This window comes from Macaca thibetana, chromosome 20 (genome assembly GCF_024542745.1).
Source record: "Macaca thibetana thibetana isolate TM-01 chromosome 20, ASM2454274v1, whole genome shotgun sequence".
NCBI classification, from domain to species: domain Eukaryota; kingdom Metazoa; phylum Chordata; class Mammalia; order Primates; family Cercopithecidae; genus Macaca; species Macaca thibetana.
In genome coordinates this window covers 48457116-48478564 of record NC_065597.1, presented here as the reverse complement: position 1 = coordinate 48478564, position 21449 = coordinate 48457116, and the positions used below count along the sequence as shown (strand labels likewise).

The following is a 21449-nucleotide window of genomic DNA, read 5'->3' as shown; positions in this document are numbered from 1 at the left end:
TCTCGCTCTGTCACCCAGGCGTAGTGCAGTGGTGCAATCTTGGCTCACTGCAACCTCCACCTCCTGGGTACCAAGCAATTCTCCTGCCTCAGCCTCCTGAAGAGCTGGGATTACAGGCGCCCACCACCATGCCCAGCTAAGTTTTGTATTTTTAGTAGTGACAGGGCTTCACCATGTTGGTCAGGCTGGTCTCCAACTCTGTCCTCAAGTGATCCGCCCTCCTCAGCCTCCAGAAGTGCTGGGATTACAGGCGTGAGCCATAGTGCCCAGTCCCCCAATTTTTTTTTTTTTAATTAGCAGGGCGTGGTGGAGCGCACTCATAGTCCCAGCTCTTTGGGAGGCTGAGGTAGGAGGATCACTTGACCCCAAGGAGGTTGAGAATGCAGTCAGTAAATATTGCACCACTGCACTGCAGCCTGGACGACAGAGTGAGACCCTGTCTCTAAAATAAAATAAAAACAGTCTAGGATTCTGAGAGGCATGGAATTAAAAAGAGCCTCTGTCAGAAGACATCATTTTGAGTCTCAGCTCTGTCATTACTAGTGACCTTACTCAAGTTAGTTAGCCCAATTCTCAGATTCCCCATCTGTAAAATTTGATTCATTTATTAGAACAGTTTTTTTAACCTAGGGTGATCTCGGGCCCAGGTTCTGGTGGGCTGCCGCACACATTGGCTGGGTGGCTCTGGTAGGTCACGCCCTGGCCGCTTCGCCTTCAAGAGGAGGGTGAGGACAGTCTCCGAGGCGGCGCTGCCGAGCCTCCCCGTGACTTAGTGACCGCGGAGCCAGCAGAGACCCCCGGGCTCCCGCACCTAGGGCGAGAAGGGCGGGCGCGCGCCCGGGGTGGGTCACGTGACGGCTCCAGGCCCGCGCGGGGCCGGGGGCGCGCGGGGCCGGGGCAGGGGCGGGGCCTGGAGCGCGCGGCCCTGCGGGTGACAGGCGGGCGGGAAGGGGCGGGGCCTCGGGCGGGGCCGCCGGGGGGAGGAGGGCGGCGGGAGGGGAGGAGTGGAGATGGCGGCGGCGGCGGCGGCTCAGGGGGGCGGGGGTGGGGAGCCCCGGAGAGCCGAGGGGGTCGGCCCGGGGGTCCCGGGGGAGGTGGAGATGGTGAAGGGGCAGCCGTTCGACGTGGGCCCGCGCTACACGCAGCTGCAGTACATCGGCGAGGGCGCGTACGGCATGGTCAGGTGAGGGGGCGTTCCGGGGGAGGGGGCGCCCTCAGGGGAGGGGGCTTCACAGGAGAGGAGGGGGAGGCGCCGAGCGCTTTCCGGGACGTGGAGACGCGGAGCGTCCCGAGGAGGCAGGGGACTCGGGATGATCGGGAGCGTCCCAGGGAGGGGACCCCTGAGTGCTTTCTAGGGGAGAGGGCGCTGCCTGCGTCCTCAGGGGAGGGGGCTTGGAGGCTTTGAGTCCACCCTTCTGTAATGACGGGAGGGGCATCTGAGTGCATGTGGGGGCCCGCGGGGACCCTAGTGACACGGGGCGAGGCCCAGAGGATGAGTACTCTCGGGGAGGCGACATCCTTAGTGAAGAGGCAGTGGAGGGCCCCTTTTGGGGGAAAGGGTGTCTTGGATTCCCCCTGTGAGGCAGTGCCAGGGAGCCTGGGGTAGACGAGCCGAGATCAGGGTGGGGCAGGGCTTTGGCCCCACCACCACCACCACCAGGTGCCCAAAGAGAGATGAGGGGGCCAGGAGTGCCACTTGCATGTTTTGGGAGGGGTCTGTGAGTGCCCCCGGCCCCACCGTGAGCTCTGGGACAGCCCTGCTGCCCGCTTCCCTCACCCTAGGACCCGCCCCTGCCCTGTCCATTCTCTCCTGCCCCTCCCCTGGCTGCCGTTTTCCCAGTATTTGCTCCATGGTGTGCCCCCAGCATCTGCACCCCCGGACCTGTCTTGAGTTAAGGAACCTTTCCTGGGAATGGGGGCGAAGGGTTCAGGGCCAGTAGAATGGAAGGGGATTGAGGAGAGGGGAAGTCAGTGAGCGGTCAGTCTCTTCCTCTGTTTGTAAAGTCACCGAAGGGCCGCCTGGCTGGTCCCCAGCTTTCTCTCTGGAGATCCCAGCCCTACACAGCAGGAAGGAACCAGCATTGTTTATGATTTGACGAGAGCCAGCTCCTGCTCTCTCCCCTCCCTGCCAAGGCCTGGGTGGGGCCACCAGGCCCAGACTCCCCCTTTGTAAGGCCACAGCAGCAGCCTCTCTCCGGTCCCCTCAGCTCGGCCTATGACCACGTGCGCAAGACTCGCGTGGCCATCAAGAAGATCAGCCCCTTCGAGCATCAGACCTACTGCCAGCGCACGCTCCGGGAGATCCAGATCCTGCTGCGCTTCCGCCATGAGAATGTCATCGGCATCCGAGACATTCTTCGTGCGTCCACCCTGGAAGCCATGAGGGATGTGTATCCTTCACCTTGCCCAGTCGGCTGGTCATACACAGCCTCGGAGCTGGGCTGGGGACCCGTTGCTTGCTTTCTGTTTCCATCTTACCCACCACCCTCCAAAACAAACCCAGTAAAATAAACTTTCCTGCAGAGGAGAAGCCACAGTGTAACAGGACTTAGAGGCCTCTGATGAACCCAGGCCTGCTGCAGCCGGGCAATATGGCCTTGAGCAAGTCAGTTCTCTGCTCTGTGCCCCAAGGGGGAGGGCTAGACAGGATGGTCTCTATGGGAGTGTTGTCTTCTGACATCGGCAGTTCTGAGACATGACCCAGCTTCTGCCCACAGTCACTTCTTGCTAACAAATGGATGGTTCTTTCCTCTCTTTCCTCCTTCCCCAGACTGGAAGGGAGACAGGGAGAAAGCAAACTGTCAGCTGGGCATGGTGGCTTATGCCTGTAATCCCAGCACTTTGGGAGGCTGAGGTGGGCAGATTACCTGAGGCCAGGAGTTGGAGACCAGCCTGGCCAACATGGTTAAACCCTATCTCTACTAAAAGTACAAAAAAATTAGCAGGGCGTGGTGGCGCATGCCTGTAATCCCAGCTACTTGGGAGGCAGAGGCAAGAGAATCGCTTGAACCCAGGAGGCGGAGGTTGCAGTGAGCCAAGATCGTGCCACTGCCCTCCAGCCTGGGTGACAGCGTGAGACTCTGTCTCAAAACAAAACAAAAACAAAAAAACTGCCTTTCTTGAGGTCCTACTGCGTGTCAGGTACTATACATGCCCAGTGCTTTTTTTTTTTTTTTTTTCTATTACACCTCCCAACTACCCTATGAGATAGGCTTTGCAGCTTCATTTCAAAGATGAGGGCAGGGTGCAATGGCTTACGTCTGTAGTTCCAACACTTTAGAGGCCAAGACCAGAGGATCAGTGGAGGCTGGGAGTTCAAGACCAGCCTGGGCAGCATAGTGAGACCCCATCTCTACAAAAAATTTAAAAATTATCCAGCTTTGGTGGTGCATGACTGTAGTCCCAGCTACTTGGGATGCTGAGGCAGGAGGATGGCTTGAGCACAGGAGTTCAAGGCTGCAATGAGCTATGATTGTGCTACTGCACTCCAGCCTGGGGGACAGAACGCGACCCTGTCTCAAAAAAAAAAAAAAAAAAAAAATGAAGAAGCTGAGGCCCAGAAAACCTAAAATCAAGTGTTTCTGTTGCTGTCTCCTCCTCCCCTCCCCCAGATGGGAACTTGTCCTTCTTAGGACTTCTCACTCAGAGCCACACCCTAATCACCTGTGGACTTGCACCTTGCCCAGGGAGGGACAGCCTAGCCTTTGTTGTCCTCCCCTGATACTGCTTTCCTAGTTTGCTGTCCACTTCCTGTCTGGCTCTCCTTAGCAACTTGTGACACCTGTCACCTCTTCCCTACCCCACCCACCCACTCTCAGTCCCAGCCCTCCACCCAAGAGCGGGGATTTGTATTGCGGTGTCTGCAGCCCCCACCACAAACTGTGGACAGGAAATCTCTGTGCTCACCCCCATCTCGCTGTGTGGTCTGAAGCAAGTCACTGCGTCTCGCTGGGCCTCCCCAGCTCTAAAACAGCAGGGCTGGTCCACATATCCTCTGAAGACCCTTTCAAGGCAGATTCTTATTTTCTTTTTTTTCCTTTTTGAGATGGAGTCTCCCTCTGTCACCCAGGCTGGAGTGCAGTGGCTGGATCTCAGCTCACGGCAACCTCCACCTCCCAGGTTCAAGCTATTCTCCTGCCTCAGCCTTCCAAGTAGCTGGGACTACAGGCGCCCGCCACCACGCCCAGATAATTTTTGTATTTTCAGTAGAGACAGGGTTTTGCCCTGTTGGCCAGGCTGGCCTCGAACCCCTGACCTCAGGTCTTCAACCCATCTTGGCCTCCTGAAGTGCTGGGATTACAGGTGTGAGCCACTGCACCTGGCCTCAAGGCAGATTCTAAAAGACAGCCCTGACTTATTTTTCCAGAGACAAGCCAAACGGCATTTGTGGATTTATTTATTTATTTACGCATAAGCTTTGTTTTATCTTCAAATAGAAAAAGACATTTTACTCCTCCATCTTCTGAGGTATGGCCAAGCACTCTTCTTTGAGTGGGAGTGTGCTATTGGGAGTGTCTCCTCATTTTTCTTGCACAAACCATTCCCATAAGGCAGGCATTTATTTTTAAGCAAACATTTATTGCATGCCAGATGGTGTTCATACATTATCTCATTTAACTCCCTCAACAGCCATGTGACTCAGGCATTGATATTAGTAATAATAGTTCATGTTTGCCTAGCACTCACAACTTGCCTAGCACTGGGCTGACAGTTTTACATGCGCCATCTCATCTAGTCTTCACAACCACCCTCAAAAGAACCATTATTTCATGGCTCGCACCTGTAATTTCCAGCACTTTGGGAGGCCGAGGTGGAAGGAACACTTGAACCCATGAGTTCAAGACCTGCCTGGGCAACATAGCAAGAGCCCGTCTCCACAAAAAGAAAACAAACAGGCCGGGCGCGGTGGCTCAAGCCTGTAATCCCAGCACTTTGGGAGGCCGAGACGGGCGGATCACGAGGTCAAGAGATCGAGACCATCCTGGCTAACACAGTGAAACCCCGTCTCTACTAAAAATACAAAAAACTTAGCCGGGCGAGGTGGCGGGCGCCTGTAGTCCCAGCTACTCAGGAGGCTGAGGCAGGAGAATGGCGTGAACCCGGGAGGCAGAGCTTGCAGTGAGCTGAGATCCGGCCACTGCACTCCAGCCTGGGTGACAGAGCGAGACTCCGTCTCAAAAAAAATAAAAAGAAAAAGAAAACAAACAAACAAAAAACACATTATTTCCCCTACATACCAGATGAGAAAGTTGAGGCACAGACAGGTTGAGCTCCTAAAGCCAGTAAGTAGTAGAGAGGAGATTTCAGACTTCCATGGGTTAAGTCCAGAGTTGCTGCTCTTTTTGTAGTTTTCTTTTTTAAATTTATTTATTTATTTATTTTTGAAACAGAGTCTCACTCTATCATCCAGGCTGGAGTACAGTGACATGATCTCGGCTCACTACATCTGTCTCCCGGGTTCAAGTGATTCTGGTGTTGCAGCCTCCCGAGTAGCTGGGATTACAGGCACATGCCACTGTCCCCAGTTAATTTTGGTATTACCAGTAGAGACAGAGTTTTGCCATGTTGCCCAGGCTGGTGGTCTCAAACTCCTGGCCTCAAGCGATCCTCCCGCCTCAGCCTCCCAAAGTGCTGGGATTACAGGCGTGACCCACCACTCCTGGCCCAAGTTGCTGCTCTTAACTGTGAAGTTCTCCGGCCTCCCACAGTTTATTATTATCCCTGTTTCCCCGGTAGGGAAACTGAGGCCACAGAAGTGAAGCCCCTTGCTCAGGATCAGCAACTGTGACGCGACAGAGGCTCAGAGCCCTGCCGCTGGGTAACGGCAGCAGCTTGCCCAGCTGGTGGTGCAGGTTGGCAGATCTATTGAGTCCCAGGGGCCCTGGCTGGAGGAGATGTGCAGCCTCGCCTTCAGAGCCTGTTTTCCTTAACCAAGTGCCTCCTGCTGCCCCCTCCCCGGGGGTCTCCGGAACCATCCTCAGCTACATTGTGCAGGACCTGATGGAGACTGACCTGTACAAGTTGCTGAAAAGCCAGCAACTGAGCAATGACCACATCTGCTACTTCCTCTACCAGATCCTGCGGGGCCTCAAGTACATCCACTCCGCTAATGTGCTCCACCGGGATCTAAAGCCCTCCAACCTGCTCATCAACACCACCTGCGACCTTAAGGTCAGAGGGTTGGGCACCTGTCCCCTCCTCCCCCAGGGTCTGGGGCTTCCAGGTGACCAGTAGAAGCCTTGGGCAGGAGAACATTGCAAGCAAGGGGAACAGTGGAGGCAAAGACAAGGGGGCGTGACTGCTTAAGCTGCAGAGGCCTTGAGCACCGAGCTTAGCAGCTTGGTCTGATTCCAGATTTGCGATTTCGGCCTGGCCCGGATTGCCGATCCTGAGCATGACCACACCGGCTTCCTGACGGAGTATGTGGCTACACGCTGGTACCGGGCCCCAGAGATCATGCTGAACTCCAAGGTAGGAGGGGCTGCCCACTCCTGAAGGGAAGGGACCAGGTCCCAGGAAGCCCTGGAGCTACCTCCGAGCCAGACACCGACCCCCATGACACAGGAATTCCACCCTCTGGGCCTTGGGCTCTGCAAGGAAGCTGAGCATTGAGCCCTCCAGGCCTCTGCCTTCTGCCTGGTGTTGGATCTAACTTGGAGATGGTGGCTTGGTGTAGAAACAGGACCCTGTTGAGGCTGGCCCAGGAGCCCACCACTTCCTCCTCTCTCCCAGGGCTATACCAAGTCCATCGACATCTGGTCTGTGGGCTGCATTCTGGCTGAGATGCTCTCTAACCGGCCCATCTTCCCTGGCAAGCACTACCTGGATCAGCTCAACCACATTCTGGGTGAGGGAGGCCCGGCTGGCTGAGTGGGGGATGATTACCTTCTCCAAGGTGAGATTTCTCAAGAGTCCAAGTCAGGGATACCACCACTTGTGGGGCGCCTCCAGCATCTCATGGTATCTCAATGAGGTATAGATATTATCCCCATTGGATAGATGGGAAAAGCAAGTCTAAGTCCCACACCTAAGGAGGCACCAGACCTAGGATTTGAGCCTCGGTCTGCCTGAATCCGGCCCCCTTGCTCTGCACCACCATGCTAATGACTAGGAGGTAACTGAGGGATTGGCATGGGTTGCTGGGCTGGGGGTCTTGTTCTTGCCTTGTTGCCTGTTCTGTTCCCAGAAAGAAGGAGGTGATCATTTACCAAGTCACCTCCTTATCCACAGGCATCCTGGGCTCCCCATCCCAGGAGGACCTGAATTGTATCATCAACATGAAGGCCCGAAACTACCTACAGTCTCTGCCCTCCAAGACCAAGGTGGCTTGGGCCAAGCTTTTCCCCAAGTCAGACTCCAAAGGTTTGAGAGACATGAGGACGGGTGTGGGATAAACCCTGGGTGCCATGGAGGGTACGGGAGCCCAGCAGCAGCTGGAGGAGACAGGCAAAGTGATGCTTCTGGGAGCTTCTCCAGTCTTCCCTGTGACCCCTGACTCCTGCCCTTCCATAGCCCTTGACCTGCTGGACCGGATGTTAACCTTTAACCCCAATAAACGGATCACAGTGGAGGAAGCGCTGGCTCACCCCTACCTGGAGCAGTACTATGACCCGACGGATGAGGTGGGCCAGTCCCCAGCAGCAGTAGGGCCAGGGGCAGGGGGGTAAGTAGGCATCCCCCATGCCAGGCCTGAGCCTTGCTGTCTCTGCCACCCCAGCCAGTGGCCGAGGAGCCCTTCACCTTCGCCATGGAGCTGGATGACCTACCTAAGGAGCGGCTGAAGGAGCTCATCTTCCAGGAGACAGCACGCTTCCAGCCTGGGGCGCTAGAGGCCCCCTAACCCAGACAGACATCCCTGCACCCTGGGGCCTGGTGAGTGTCCCCATGGCCGGCACACAGATACGCTGATACTAAATACCTGTATCTATATCTATCTATATCTCTATCTGTATCTGTATCTATATCTATATCAATATCTATATCTGTATTTGTATGTGCCTCCATATAGCAGCAAGCTTACCCTGCACCCATGCTCGGTGTGTCTGGTGACAACAGAAGTGCCCGGGGGCTGGGTGCAGTGGCTCATGCCTGGAATCCCAGCACTTTGGGAGACTGAGACTGAGATGAGTGGATCACCTGAGGGTCAGGAGTTTGAGACCAGCCTGGCCAGCATGGCGAAATCCCATCTATACTAAAAATACAAAAATTAGCCAGGCACAGTGGGTCACTCCGGTAATCCCAGCACTTTGGGAGGCTGAGGCGAGTGGATCACCTGAAGTCAGGGGTTCGAGACCAGCCTGGCCAATGTGGTGAAACCCTGTCTCTACTAAAAATACTAAAATTAGCCGGGTATGTAGGCATGTGCTTCTAGTCCCAGCTACTCAGGAGGCTGTGGTGGGAGGATTGCTTGAACCCGGGAGGCGGAGGTTGCACCACTATACGCCAGCCTGGGCAACAGTGAAACTCTGTCTCAAAAAAAAAGGGGGGGCCAGGCACAGTGGCTCACATCTGTAAGCCCAGCACTTTGGGAGGCCAAGGTGATGGATCACGAGGTCAAGAGTTCGAGACCAGCCTGGCCAACATGGTGAAACCCCGTCTCTACTAAGAATACAAAAATTAGCCAGGTGTGGTGGCGTGTGCCTGTAATCTCAGCTACTTGGGAGGCTGAGGCAGGAGAATTGCTTGAACCCAGGAGGCAGAGGTTGCAGTGAGTTGAGATCACACCACTGCACTCCAGCCTGGACTACAGAGCAAGACTCCATCTCAAAAAAAAAAAAAATGCCCAAGTGCTGCCCAGACTCATGGCCCACCCAGTCCTCCAGCCCCAAATGTCTCCACCTGTCAACACCCTGCATCCTCCAGCCCCAGCAGCCATTCTAATCTCCTTCTGGGAACAGAACTGGTAAAGAGGCAAGAGGTCACTGAGGGGCCCTGTCACCCAGGTGAGGACCCGAGCCAGGCTTCGGCTCTGGGTGTGGCAGAAGCAGGTGGGGCCATGATTGCTTTGGGAGGGGCCCAGCAGCACCCAGCCTGACCCAGATTGCCAGGCCTCCTCACACCTGCTGCCAGATCAGCAGTTCACATAGCTGTGGGGACCCTGCTGGGCCTGCCCCCACCCACACTGCCTCCTTGCCTCCTCTGGTCTCTTCCTGTCTTCAGCCAGGTGTGGCCTAATAGGAGGAAGGCGTGCATACCTGGGCTCAAACTCCAGCTGTGCCACTTAGTAAGTGCTGTGTGATATTGGGCAAGGCACCTCACCTCTCTGCACCTCAGTTTCCTGGAGTCAGTTCTATTTATCTTTTTTTTTGTTTTCGTTTTTTTAAGACAGTGTCTCACTCTGTCGCCCAGGCTGGAGTGCAGTGGTGCAATCATAGCTCAATGCAGCCTCAAATTCCTGGGGCGCAAGGGATCCTCCCAGCTGGCTGGACGAGCCATTGCAACTGGCTAATTTTTTTTTTTTTTTAAGTTGGGGTCTTGCTATATTGCCCAGGCCAGTCTCAAACTCCTGGGCTCAAGTGACCCACCCACTTCGACTTCTCAAAGTGCTGGGATTACAGGCATGAGCCACTGTGCCCAGCTGAGACTGTTCTAATAATGAAAGCATAAAACCCTAAGCATTGTTCTAAGAGGTTTACATGTCTTAATTCCTTTAATCTTACAGCAGTACCTCCAGCTAGGTACTATTATTATCTCCATTTACAGATAAGGAAACTGAGACCCAGCCTATCCAGCTGTGAGGGTGAGAGACGTTCAGGTCAGGGCTCCCGCGGGTCTGCCTGGGGTATGCTAATGACTCCTTTTCTGTCTGCTTCTCTCTTTAGGACCTGCCTCCTGCCTGCCCCTCTCCCGCCGGACTGTTAGAAAATGGACACTGTGCCGAGCCCAGACCTTGGCAGCCCAGACCAGGGTGGAGCATGGGCCTGGCCACCTCTCTCCTTTGCTGAGGCCTCCAGCTTTAGGCAGGCCAAGGCCTCCTCCCCAGCCGCCCTTCCCACAGGACCTCGGGGGCTCAGGTGGCCCCAGTTCAATCTCCCACTGCTGCTGCTGCACCCTTACCTTCCCCAGTGTCCCAGTCTCTGGCAGTTCTAGAATGGAGGGGCTCTGGCTGCCCTGACCTGCTGAGGGGCAGGGGTGGAGGGTGGGGGGCGCTGAGTAGGGACTCAGGGCCAGGCCTGCCCCCCTCATCTCATTTAAACCCCACCCTATCTTCCCTGAAGGAACATTCCTTAGTCTCAAGGGCTAGCATCCCCGAGGAGCCGGACTGGGCTGAATCCCCTCCCCGTCAAAGCTGTCACTTCGAGTGCCCTCGCTGCTTCTGTGTGTGGTGAGCAGAAGTGGAGCTGGGGGGCGTGGAGAGCCCAGCGCCCCTGCCACCTCCCTGACCCATCTAATATATAAATATAGAGATGTGTCTATGGCTGACCCTGGCTCTGTCTGTGTTTGCGACGCCTCCGCCCTGCCCCGTGCAGCTCTGAGGACAGACTCCTGCAGCCCAGCTGCTGCTTGACTTGGGCTTTCTGGGGCCTGGTGCCCTTCACTCCCAGCTGCCCAGGGTTGGGGACGGGGCTCTGGAGAGCTCCAGACTCCTAGAAAGAAGGGGGTCAATTTTCCCCTTAGTCACTGTCCTGTCCCCACGCTAATGGCTTCCTGTCTAACTGGTTGGGGGTGATTCAGGAGCACCCTACACATCCCTGGATCCTCTGAAACTGCAAGGGGTAGGCATGTTGGATGCGCTGGCTATAAGCACCAGTGGGAGGGAGAGGTCCTAACAATCCTGGGTGGTTTTTACTCCCCCGATGTGGCCCAGGACAGGGGGATGCTGGGGTCTGGGAAGGGCTTGGGGATGTGAGGGCCAGGGCTGCTTGCCTCATCTGATACTACCCCGGCTTCAGCTGAACCCTGCAGCCTGGCTCCAAGCCAGCCCAGCGGCAGGCTCAGCAGGTCCCACGGGCGTGGCAGTGGCCAGTAGTAGAGCCGGCCCACACCGGCTAGGCAGGCAGCACAGTCCCACGGACGGCTGAGTGTGCGGCTGCAGGAGCTTCTGTGGGAGTACAGACATGAGCCTTTCGCTGTACTATGCCCTTCCCGCCCTGGGCAGCTATGCCATGCTCTCCATCTTCTTCCTGCGCTGGCCTCACCTGCTGCACACGCCCCGGGCTCCCACCTTCCGTGTCCGCCTGGCGGCCCACCGAGGAGGTGAGCCGGGTGGGGGTGAGAACAGGTGCCAAAGTGGACAGCAGAGAAGGGTAGGTCCAAGAGCGCGTGCTAGAAACAGGGCAGGGACCAAGAGAGAAGGAGAGCAAGGTGGCAGGGCAGGGTATGGACAAGGAAGAAGAGGCTGGTGCAGCCTGGGCTGGCTGGGGAGGTAAGGCCAGAGGGAGGATGGAGCCCAGAGAAGGAACGTGGGTGATGAGGTCGGGCCAGGCCCCTAGACCCCAAGCCTCAGGGGCCCACTCCAGTGTCCCCCACAGGATCTGGAGAGCTGCTGGAAAGCACCATGGAGGCCATGGAGAAGTGAGTGTATCTGCCCCTGCCCAGGCTGTCATGTGAGGGTGTGCAGGTCGTGCACTGCATCACAGCAAGGGACACCATTCACTTCCTAACCGGGTGACTGGCGCCCCCTGGAGGTGGCCTGCACATCCCGCTGTGAACTCTGCTCTCACATTCCCCGCCACCTCCCCACCACCATGTCCATCATCCCAGTCCCCTGCCCCCAAACCCCCGCCGCCCCGCAGCTAACCTTCGCCCCCACAGCTCCATGGCCCAGCGCTCAGACCTCCTGGAGCTCGACTGTCAGCTGACACGAGACAAAGTGGTGGTGGTGTCACATGATGAGAACCTGTACCGCCAGTCAGGCCTGAACAGGGATGTGGGCAGCCTGGACTTCGAGGTGGGCCCTGCCCTGACACCCCAACCCCCACCCTGAGAGTCGCCATGCCCAATGCAGGCCTCTAGTGACATCCTTCCTGTCCTCCCCAGGACCTGCCCCTCTACAAGGAGGAGCTGGAGGTTTACTTCTCTCCAGGTGAGAGCAAGGGCTTCAAGCCCTGCCTGGGCCATGCCCGCCTTCCCTGGACCCCCGCTTTGGCTTTCCTCTCTGACCCCTCTTCCCACACCACCCCCAGGCCACTTTGCTCACGGGTCAGACCGGCGCATGGTTCGTCTGGAGGACCTGTTCCAGAGGTTTCCAAGGACACCCATGAGTGTGGAGATCAAAGGGAATAATGAAGAGCTCATCTGTGAGGTGGTGCTGCAGGCAGGGCTAGGGCGGCCACCGGGGGCGGGAGAGAGGCCTGGTTCTTCTATCACCTCCTTCTCCTCCTCCCAGATAGCAGACTTGGTGAGACGCTATGACCGTAATGAAATCACCATCTGGGCCTCGGAGAACCGCTCGGTCATGAAGAAATGCAAGGCTGCCGTGAGTTCCCCCACACCCGATCCCCTTCGTCCTCCAGGGGCCCCTCCTCCTGGGAGCTGGAGCCCACCCAGCATGGGGACCCAAGCTAGAGGGGTCTGGGAGAGTTTCCAGTGGTGTGGCGGTGGCGATGAAAAGGGTGTGAACTCAGGCCTCAAACGCAGGGCCAAGACGTGACTTCCGGTTTTTTTCTTTTTTGAGACATAGTCTCGCTCTGTCGCCCAGGCTGCAGTGCAGTGGTGCGACCTCGGCTCACTGCAACCTCTGCCTCCCGGGTTCAAGCGATTCTCGTGCCTCAGCCTCCAGAGTAGCTGGGATTACAGGCACTCACCACCACACCCAGCTAATTTTTGTATTTTTAGTAGAGATGGGGTTTCACCATGTTAGCCAGGCTGATCTTGAACTCCTGATCTAATGTGATCCACCCGCCTCAACCTCCCAAAGCGCTGAGGTTACAGGCGTGAGTCACCGCACCCAGCCCCAGGATGTGACTTGGATCCCGCAGGTAGTAGGGCCTCTGGAATGCCCACCACAGCTCCCCTGCAGCTCATGCCTCCTCTCTGCTTCCCCAGAGCAGACAGATTCTCTCATCTCTCCTTGCCTCCCCAGAACCCCGAGATGCCCCTGTCCTTCACGATAAGCCGAGGATTTTGGGTGCTGCTTTCCTACTACCTGGGGCTGCTGCCCTTCATCCCCATCCCTGAGAAGTTCTTCTTCTGCTTCCTGCCCAACATCATCAACAGGTACCAGTGGGGGGCGGACCTCAGAAAAACGCTCCACTGCTTAGGGTCCCCGTGGAGAAGGAGCCCGGATCTTCCCAGCTCCCCAGCTCCCCTCCGAGATAACCCCCCAAGGTCCTTTAAGGACAGTGGTTCTTACCCAGCATTCATGAATACTAAGGGAACTGTGAACACCCTGAAATTCTGTGCAAATGTGGAGTTTTAGGAGGGCTCATTTATCCATCTCAGTCCATCTAGCATATTTTATTGAACGTCTACTCTGTCCCAGATGCAGTTATAATGTGTAAATAAGACCAGTGAGGGTGGGGGGAGGTCCTCGGTGAGCTTACAGTCTGGCTGGGAAGACATTTGTTCATTAATTAAAGCACCGCTGTCACGGCTGTCTCAGACCCTCAGCAGGAAAAGGCAAGTCAGTGTTCTGCAGGAAGGCAGGGGTTAACAAAGTAACATCTGGGGAAAGGATCACGAATTTGGATACTTCCCTGGCACTTAAGCCTGGTCCCTCCCTTTGCTTTAATTTTTTTTTTTTTTTTTTTTTTTTTTTTGGAGACAGTCTTGCTCAGGCTGGAATGCAGTGGCCAGATCAAGACTCACTGCAGCCTTGATCTCCTGGGCTCAGGAGATCCTCCTGCCTCAGCCTCCTGAGTAGCTGGGAGTATAGGCTTGCATCACTGCACCTGGCTAATTGTTAAATTATTTGTAGAGACAAGGTCTCACTATGTTGCCCAGGCTGCTCTTGAACTCCTCAGCTCAAGCGAGCCTCCCGCCTTGGTCTCCCAAAGTGCTGGGATTATAGACCTGAGCCCCCGGGATCGGTCTCCCTTTGCTTTCTGACAGCTTCTCTGTGGTAGTCCCAGAGCTCTCTGTTCCCCTCTGTTGTCCAAAAGGAAGTCCCACTCAGCCCCCACAATCCCTTGCTGCAAAGAGATCATTCAATGATATTTGTGTATCACCTTTTTATACAGGAATTTTTTTTTTTTTTTTTTTTTTTTTGAGAAGGAGTCTCGCTCTGTCGCCCAGGCTGCGGTGCAGTGGCACGATCTTGGCTCACTGCAAGCTCCACCTCCCAGGTTCATGCCATTCTCCTGCCTCAGCCTCCAGAGTAGCTGGGATACAGGCACCTGCCACCACGCCCGGATGATTTGTTTGTATTTTTAGTAGAGATGGGGTTTCACCATATTAGCCAGGATGGTCTCAATCTCCTGACCTCGTGATCTGTCTGCCTCGGGCTCCCAAAGTGCTGGGATTACAGGCATGAGCCACCACGCCCGGCCTTGTACAAGATTTATAAAGTGTTTTCACAACTTTTGGGTTGACTTTTACCTTGCAGCACCCCCAAGAGGTATAGGAATCATGACTCCCATGGTACCCTGGAGAATCTGAGGCCCAGAGAGGTTCTGTGATTTGCCCAAGGACACACAGCTGGAAGTCCAAAGCTTAGGTTTTCCCTGGGTCTGACTCCAAAGCTTGCCCTAGGACACTATAAAGGGCCTCTAAAGTCACCCCTGGAGTGGGATAATTAGGGGCCATCCCACTAAGTGCTGTCTGGTCTCAAGAAGCTGGCCAGTGGGCACAGTGGCTCACAAGGTTTTGGTTTTTGTTTTTGAGAAGGAGTCTCGCTCTGTGGCCCTGGCTGGAGTGCAGTAGCGCGATCTCGGCTCACTGAAACCTCCGCCTCCTGGGTTCAAGCAAATCTCCTGCCTCAGCCTCCCAAGTGGCTGGGATTACAGGCGTGCCACCACACCCGGCTAATTTTTGTATTTTTAGTAGAGATGGGGTTTCGCCATGTTGGCCACGCTGGTCTCCTCCCGCCTCAGCCTCTCAAAGTGCTTGGATTACAGGTGTGAGCCACTGCACTTGGCTGGCTCACGCTTATTATCCTGGCACTTTGGGAGGCTAAAGCGGGAGGATTGCTTGAGTCCAGGAGTTCAAGACCAGTCTGGGCAACATAGTGAGACATGTCTCTACAAAAAAATTTTATTTACATTAATAATAAGATAAATAAATAAGAAACTGGCCAGGCCCAACCAGGAGGACCTCCAGCCTGAGTGTCCAGCTTTGGAACCAAACCAGGTCCTGGCCCCAGCCCCACCACTGCTCTGCTTTGGGCCTGGCAAGTCCTTTCAGTTCTCTAAGGCCCAGACTCCTTATCTGTTGAATGGTGGCTAAAGGGCCACACCTTCAAAGCGTGGTGGTCAGAGTAGGCTCTCTGAACACTCGGTGAATTGTTCACTGGGGCAACTACAAAGGTTATTCTGGGGGATTCTGGGGGGTTGGAGGGCAGCACTACCCTGGTTGGGGGGGTACTACCACCCTGCCCCACCTCTGGGACAGGGGAGACCCTAGGGGCTAACCCCCACTTCCTTCTCTCTGCAGGACCTATTTCCCATTTTCCTGCTCTTGCCTGAACCAGCTGTCGGCTGTGGTTTCGAAATGGTGAGGTGGGCAAGACAGCTGGGTGGAGTGTCCCCATAGAGACCTACTGCTGCCCATCTCCCGGGTCCCCTCTCATCATCGCCTCCCATGTCCCCACCCCATCCCCAGGCTGATCATGAGGAAGAGTCTGATCCGACACTTGGAGGAGCGAGGGGTGCAGGTGAGGCCTTGACCACCACTCCCACTGTATACGGACTTGGCAGCAGGGTTCCGGTTCCACTCTGCTGCCAACAAGCTGCATTGTTCTGGCAGGTGACCTCACCTGAGTCTCAGTTTCTTCATCCCTAAAATGGGAAAATGGTATATTTAACTCTTTGGATACACACACACACACAATTTTCTTCTTCCCTTTTTTTTTTTTTTTTTTTTGTGACAAGAGTCTCGCTGTGTCGCCCAGGCTGGAGTGCAGTGATGCAATCTCAGCTCACTGCAACCTCCGCCTCCCGGGTTCAAGCGATACTCCTGCTTCAGCCTCCCGAGTAGCTGGGACTACAGGCGCCTGCCACCACGCTTGGCTAATTTTTGTGTTTTTAGTAGAGATGGGGTTTCACCATGTTGACCAGGCTGGTCTAGAGCTCCTGGCCTCAAGTGAGCCGCCTGCCTCAGCCTCCCAAAGTGCTGGGAGTAGAGGTGTGAGCCACCGCACCTGGCTACACACATATTTTCCTAACCTGACATTGCCAACATATGGATATGTAACTAGTACTTATTAAGGGCTTGATAAATGTTAGCCATTATGATGACAACAATGATGTATCATGATCCCTGATGAGAGGGGCTGGGGAAAGATGAGAGATGGGAGAAACCAGGCCCAGTCTGACCTCTTTCCCCTGAGCATTGGCTTCAACCAGATGATTTAATTAGTAAACGATCCTTGAGAATGTTCCAGGCACTGTGGTACTAGGGGTGGGAGCTTCCCATCGAGGGTACAGGGAAGAAATGCCGGAGGCAGAGGCTGGGCACAGTGGCTCCCGCCTGTAATCCCATCACTTTGAGAGGCGAAGGTGGGAGGATCACTTGAGCCCAGGAGTTTAAGACCAGCCTGGGCAACATACCGAGACGCTCGTCTCTACAAAAAATTTAAAAATTAGCCAAGCACAGTTGTTTGCACCTGTAGTCCCAGCCACTCAGGAGGCTGAGATGGGAGGATCACCTGAGCACAGGGTTTTGAGGCTGCAGTGAGCTATAATCAGAATCACGCCACTGCACTCCACACTCCAGCCTGGGAGAGACAGCCAGACTGTCTCGAAAGACAGAGAGGAGAGAGTGCAAAGAGCCAGAGAGAGGGAGAGAGAGAAGGAGAGGGAGGGAAAAAGGAAAGGAAAAGGGAAATGAAAGAAAAATGCAGAGGCCGGGTGCGGTGGCTCATGCCTGCAATCCCAGCACTTTGGGAGGCCGAGGCCAGCGGATCAACTAAGGTCAGGAGTTCAAGACCACCCTGGCCAACATGGTGAAACCTCATCTCTACTAAAAATGTAAATGTTAACCAGGTATGATGGCAGGAGCCTGTAATCCCAGCTCTACTCGAGAGGCTGAAGCACGAGAATCGCTTGAACCCAGGAGCTGGAGGTTGCAGTGAACCGAGATCATGCCACTGCACTCCAGCCTAGGCGACAGAGCAAAACTGTCTCAAAAATAAATAAATAAATAAAATATTAACTGGGCATGGTGGTATATGCCTGTAGTCCCAGCTAGTTAGGAGGCTGAGGTGAGAGGATCGCTTGAGCCCAGGAGGTCAAGGCTGCAGTGGGCTGTGATTACACCGCTGCACTCCAGTGTTGGCTGTGATTACACCGCTGCACTCCAGTGTTGGCGGTGATTACACCGCTGCACTCCAGTGTTGGCGGTGATTACACCGCTGCACTCCAGTGTTGGCTGTGATTACACCGCTGCACTCCAGTGTTGGCTGTGATTACACCGCTGCACTCCAGTGTTGGCTGTGATTACACCGCTGCACTCCAGTGTTGGCGGTGATTACACCGCTGCACTCCAGTGTTGGCTGTGATTACACCGCTGCACTCCAGTGTTGGCGGTGATTACACCGCTGCACTCCAGTGTTGGCTGTGATTACACCGCTGCACTCCAGTGTTGGCTGTGATTACACCGCTGCACTCCAGTGTTGGCAGTACAGAGAGACCTCGTCTCGTCTGTATTTTTAATAAAATAAAAAATTCCCATCTCCGCCTACCTAAGTGCCCACTAGAACAAGCAGGGAAGCGGCAGAGCTGCAGGAGCTGGGGCAGGTGGTGGTGGAACGGGGGCACTGGGAGAGGGTGGTGCTGGTAAGTGGTCAACAAGCAGCTCTCAGGAACAAATGAAAGCCCTGATTTGAACATTAATTTTCCTGGTTTAAATACTCCTACCTTGGCCAGTTTCAGGCTGCCAACGTGAAGCCACCAAATGCAGAACAGGAAGAGATGCCTGTTGGCACCCCATCATGTAGTTCCATCTCACAGCCTCAACAGACTTAATCACTTCAAGGACACAGTAATAGGAAATTGATTAGGAAGAAATATGCTTTGAGTATTTATTGCTGGTTTTTTGTTTGTTTTGGGTTTTTTGTTGTTGTTGGTTTGTTTGTTTGTTTGTTTGTTTGTTTTGAGACAGAATCTTGCTCTGTTGCCCAGGCTAGAGTGCAATGGCGCGATCTTGGCTCACTGCAACCTCTACCTCCTGAGTTCAAGCGATTCTCCTGCCCTGGCCTCCTGAATAGCTGAGATTACAGGCGTCCACCACCACGCCCAGCTAATTTTTGTATTTTTAGTAGAGATGGGGTTTCACCATGTTGGCCAGGCTGGTCTTGAACTCCTGACCTTAGTTGATCCACCTGCCTCAGCCTCCCAAAGTGCTGGGATTACAGGCATGAGCCACCATGCCTGGCCACTGTTGTTTTAATAATTTATTTAGGGCCAGGCACGGTGGCTCACACCTGTAATCCCAGCACTTTGGGAGGCTGAAGCAGGTGGATGACGAGGTCAGGAGATCGAGACCATCCTGGCTAACACGGTGAAACCCCATCTCTACTAAAAATACAAAAATTAGCCAGGTGTGGTGGTGGGCGTCTGTAGTCCCAGCTATTTGGGAGGCTGAGACAGAAGAATGGCGTGAACCCGGGAGGCGGAGCTTGCAGTGAGCCAAGTTTGAGCCACTGCACTCCAGCTTGGGTGACAGAGTAAGACTCCTTCTCAAAAACAAAACAAACAAACAAACAAAAAAACACTAATTGTCAGTTTATACAATTTATTTATTTACGTTTTTGAGATGAGGTCTTGTTCTGTCACCCAGGCTGGAGTACAGTGGCGCAACCATAGCTCACTGTAGCCTCAGAGTCCTGGGCTCAAGCAATTCTTTCACCTCAGTCTTCTAAGTAGCTGGTAGCACAGGCGCACACCACCACACCGGGCTAATTTTTAAAAAGTATTTTGTAGAGATGAGGTCTCACTTGCTGATCTTAAACACCTGGCCTCAACTCCTGCCTCGGCGTCCCAAAGTGTTGAGATTAGAGGCGTGCGCCCCTGTATCCAGGCAATGATTTAATGTTTAATAATGGCTGGGTTTAATAACCACTTTGCAAAATTCCTGAGAATTTAACAATCAGCTCCAGCCTACTGCTGCTGGGCAGTCTCCACAGAGGAGGAGGTGGGTCCCCACTGTCTGGATGTAAAATTGTTCAGAATCTACAAGCTCCTGACCTTAGTTGATCCCTCCCTGCTCAGGTGGTCTTTTGGTGCCTTAATGAAGAGTCGGATTTTGAAGCAGCCTTCAGCGTGGGAGCCACTGGCGTCATGACGGATTATCCCACAGCCCTGCGGCACTACCTGGACAACCGTGGACCGACCGCCCAGACCTCCTAAGTCCAGAGGCCTCACGCTCTCCTGTTTCTCTTCCTGAAAAATAAAGATTTGCCTTTCCATCACATCACATCGTTGTGCTGAGGGTGGGGAGTAGAGGAGTGGGTCCTGAAGATGTGAAGATGGCAGCTTAGGAGGGAACAGGCCAGCCCTGAGACTGGAGCCTGGGGCCCTCAGAAGCCTGACCCACTGGTTCCACTACATTCCTCTCTGTCCTGCCACACCCTGCCCCAGCCTGGCCTCCACTCTCTTCAGGAATGTCCCCTCACGGCCACCCCAGGTGTCCTGGCCCCCAGCCACTTGACAGCGACAGATAATGGTTCCATTTTCCTGAGGCCATCAACAGCCCAGGCACACCTCTTCCATGCCTTGCCCTGTGAGCTTCCTCCTCGGGCTGCAGAGGATGGGCCTGGGTGGGACAGGTGCGTTCACCCAGCCCCTCTGCTGCCTCCGCCATTCCAACCTTCTCCTCCCAGGTCTCCTTTTCCAGAAGCTCCCAGAACACCTCTGCCATCTCCAGCCCCAGGGCCATATTCACTGAATGAACCACACATTCCCATTTCACAGATACTTACTGAGCGCCTCCTCTAGACCAGGCCAGGCCCACTGCAGTGAGCAACACAAGCTTAAGAACTGCAGACACGTGTTGAAACAGACATGCCCCGAGATCAGACCTAACCCAGCCTGGAGCACAGGGGTGTTGGAAACAAGTGCTCCGTGTAGTCAAGAAAAACCAGCACTGAGACAGAAGATTTCCCAGCAAGGCATCTTTACTTCAGAACAGTGCCGCCTGTGCTACTTGTAATCCCAAGAGCACCCTAAACAAAGGAGAGAAGGGGTTTTTAACTCTAACGCAGTTCCTGTTTTTCTGTGTCCTTTCCCCATTGGCTCGGGATGGACCGCACAATCTGAGCTCATCCCGCCTGGCTAAGGTTTCAACTTTCCCAAACAGGGTAGACTGGCGAAAAAGAAGAAAAACAGGGAGAATCTGTTTACAGCTTATGACCAGGAAGTTGAGTCTTTGAAGAGCTTAGCTGTCCCAACAATTTCCTCTCTTCTGTTTGATACTTCTTCCTCTTCAAAAATTTTTAACAGGATTTGGCTTCGTTCTTGATTATCTAGGAGAAAGAGCTTGTCTGAGTATGAAGGGAGAGAAGCGAGGGGGTCTTTAGGGAGGGCTGTTTCTATGAGCCTTTGAGTTAACCCACCATACAAGGTATGATGCGACAGCCCACAAGTAACAATTGCAAGAGAGGTAAAGATTGAAGCCAGGAGTCCTTTCCATTTTCCAAACCACTTTTCCGTGAGACCCATAAAAGGGTTATCTATTCCAGAATTTTCGGCTAATTCATTTGCCAGGGTGGTAAGGCCTTGTAAAGCTTTTGTGATGGTCCCATAGGCAGCTGTATTATTAGGGATAAAAGTACAACATTGGACTCAGATCATGACACAGACTCTGCCTTTTTCTGCCAATATCATGTCAAGGGCTAGCCTATTTTCCCACGCCATCTGGCTGGTGGGGCCTAATTGTTCAGCTATTCCTTTGATGGCATCCCTGGTATAATTGATGAATCGCTACTCATGGTAGTATATATCCAGTCTACATTTTTATTTATAGCAGACCACCAGAACAAAACAGACTCAAACCCAGCGGCTATTTGGTTTCGACCTTTAAATTCACTTGGTAATTCCCGTGGGACCCTGCTACTGTCTACGTAAACATGAGGGTCAAAGGACCCGTGAGGGGTTTCTCTTTTTCTTCGGGTTACTTGCTTCCTGTCTGGTTGATGAAATGCCAAGGTGAAAGGGATGGCCAATTGGATTAGAGCAAAAGTGCCAGTCCAGTTGCCTGGCAGTGTACCTGGTAACAGTCCTCCACAAAACCACCATACGTCTGCTCAGGGATAGACAAGAGCCGACTGATTGGTTAGCTCTTGAAAAGGTTTAGACTCCCATTAGATTTCCAAGGAGTGTCAATTTGTCCCCCTGTCGTGAGAGACACAAGGT

The 21449-nt window shown here is 54.2% G+C and overlaps 3 protein-coding genes across 6 annotated transcripts in view; 2 read left to right on the top strand and 1 right to left on the bottom strand.

The window, feature by feature from the left end:
* SLX1A (SLX1 homolog A, structure-specific endonuclease subunit) overlaps nt 1–21449 on the bottom strand; it is a 127034-nt gene that overhangs the window by 96479 nt on the left and 9106 nt on the right. The gene's annotated exons all lie outside the window — the stretch shown is intronic.
* On the top strand, nt 955–10422 carry MAPK3 (mitogen-activated protein kinase 3). 2 transcript variants are annotated; one of them, XM_050773976.1, is made up of 9 exons: nt 955–1183; nt 2208–2390; nt 5982–6171; nt 6355–6471; nt 6733–6847; nt 7231–7362; nt 7513–7622; nt 7718–7872; nt 9822–10422. In XM_050773976.1, the coding sequence occupies exons 1-8, from the start codon at nt 1011–1013 to the stop codon at nt 7838–7840; spliced, it is 1143 nt and encodes a 380-aa protein (XP_050629933.1). In that variant the 5' UTR covers nt 955–1010; the 3' UTR covers nt 7841–7872; nt 9822–10422. The 2 variants fall into 2 exon arrangements, with proteins under 2 accessions (XP_050629933.1, XP_050629934.1); XM_050773977.1 differs by lacking the exon at nt 7231–7362.
* Nucleotides 10903–19507, top strand: GDPD3 (glycerophosphodiester phosphodiesterase domain containing 3). 3 transcript variants are annotated; one of them, XM_050773984.1, is made up of 10 exons: nt 10903–11196; nt 11472–11514; nt 11755–11890; nt 11980–12025; nt 12126–12244; nt 12329–12418; nt 13025–13158; nt 15532–15591; nt 15700–15751; nt 19308–19507. In XM_050773984.1, the coding sequence occupies exons 1-10, from the start codon at nt 11058–11060 to the stop codon at nt 19443–19445; spliced, it is 957 nt and encodes a 318-aa protein (XP_050629941.1). In that variant the 5' UTR covers nt 10903–11057; the 3' UTR covers nt 19446–19507. The 3 variants fall into 3 exon arrangements, with proteins under 3 accessions (XP_050629941.1, XP_050629942.1, XP_050629943.1); XM_050773985.1 differs by lacking the exon at nt 15532–15591; XM_050773986.1 differs by lacking the exons at nt 15532–15591; nt 15700–15751.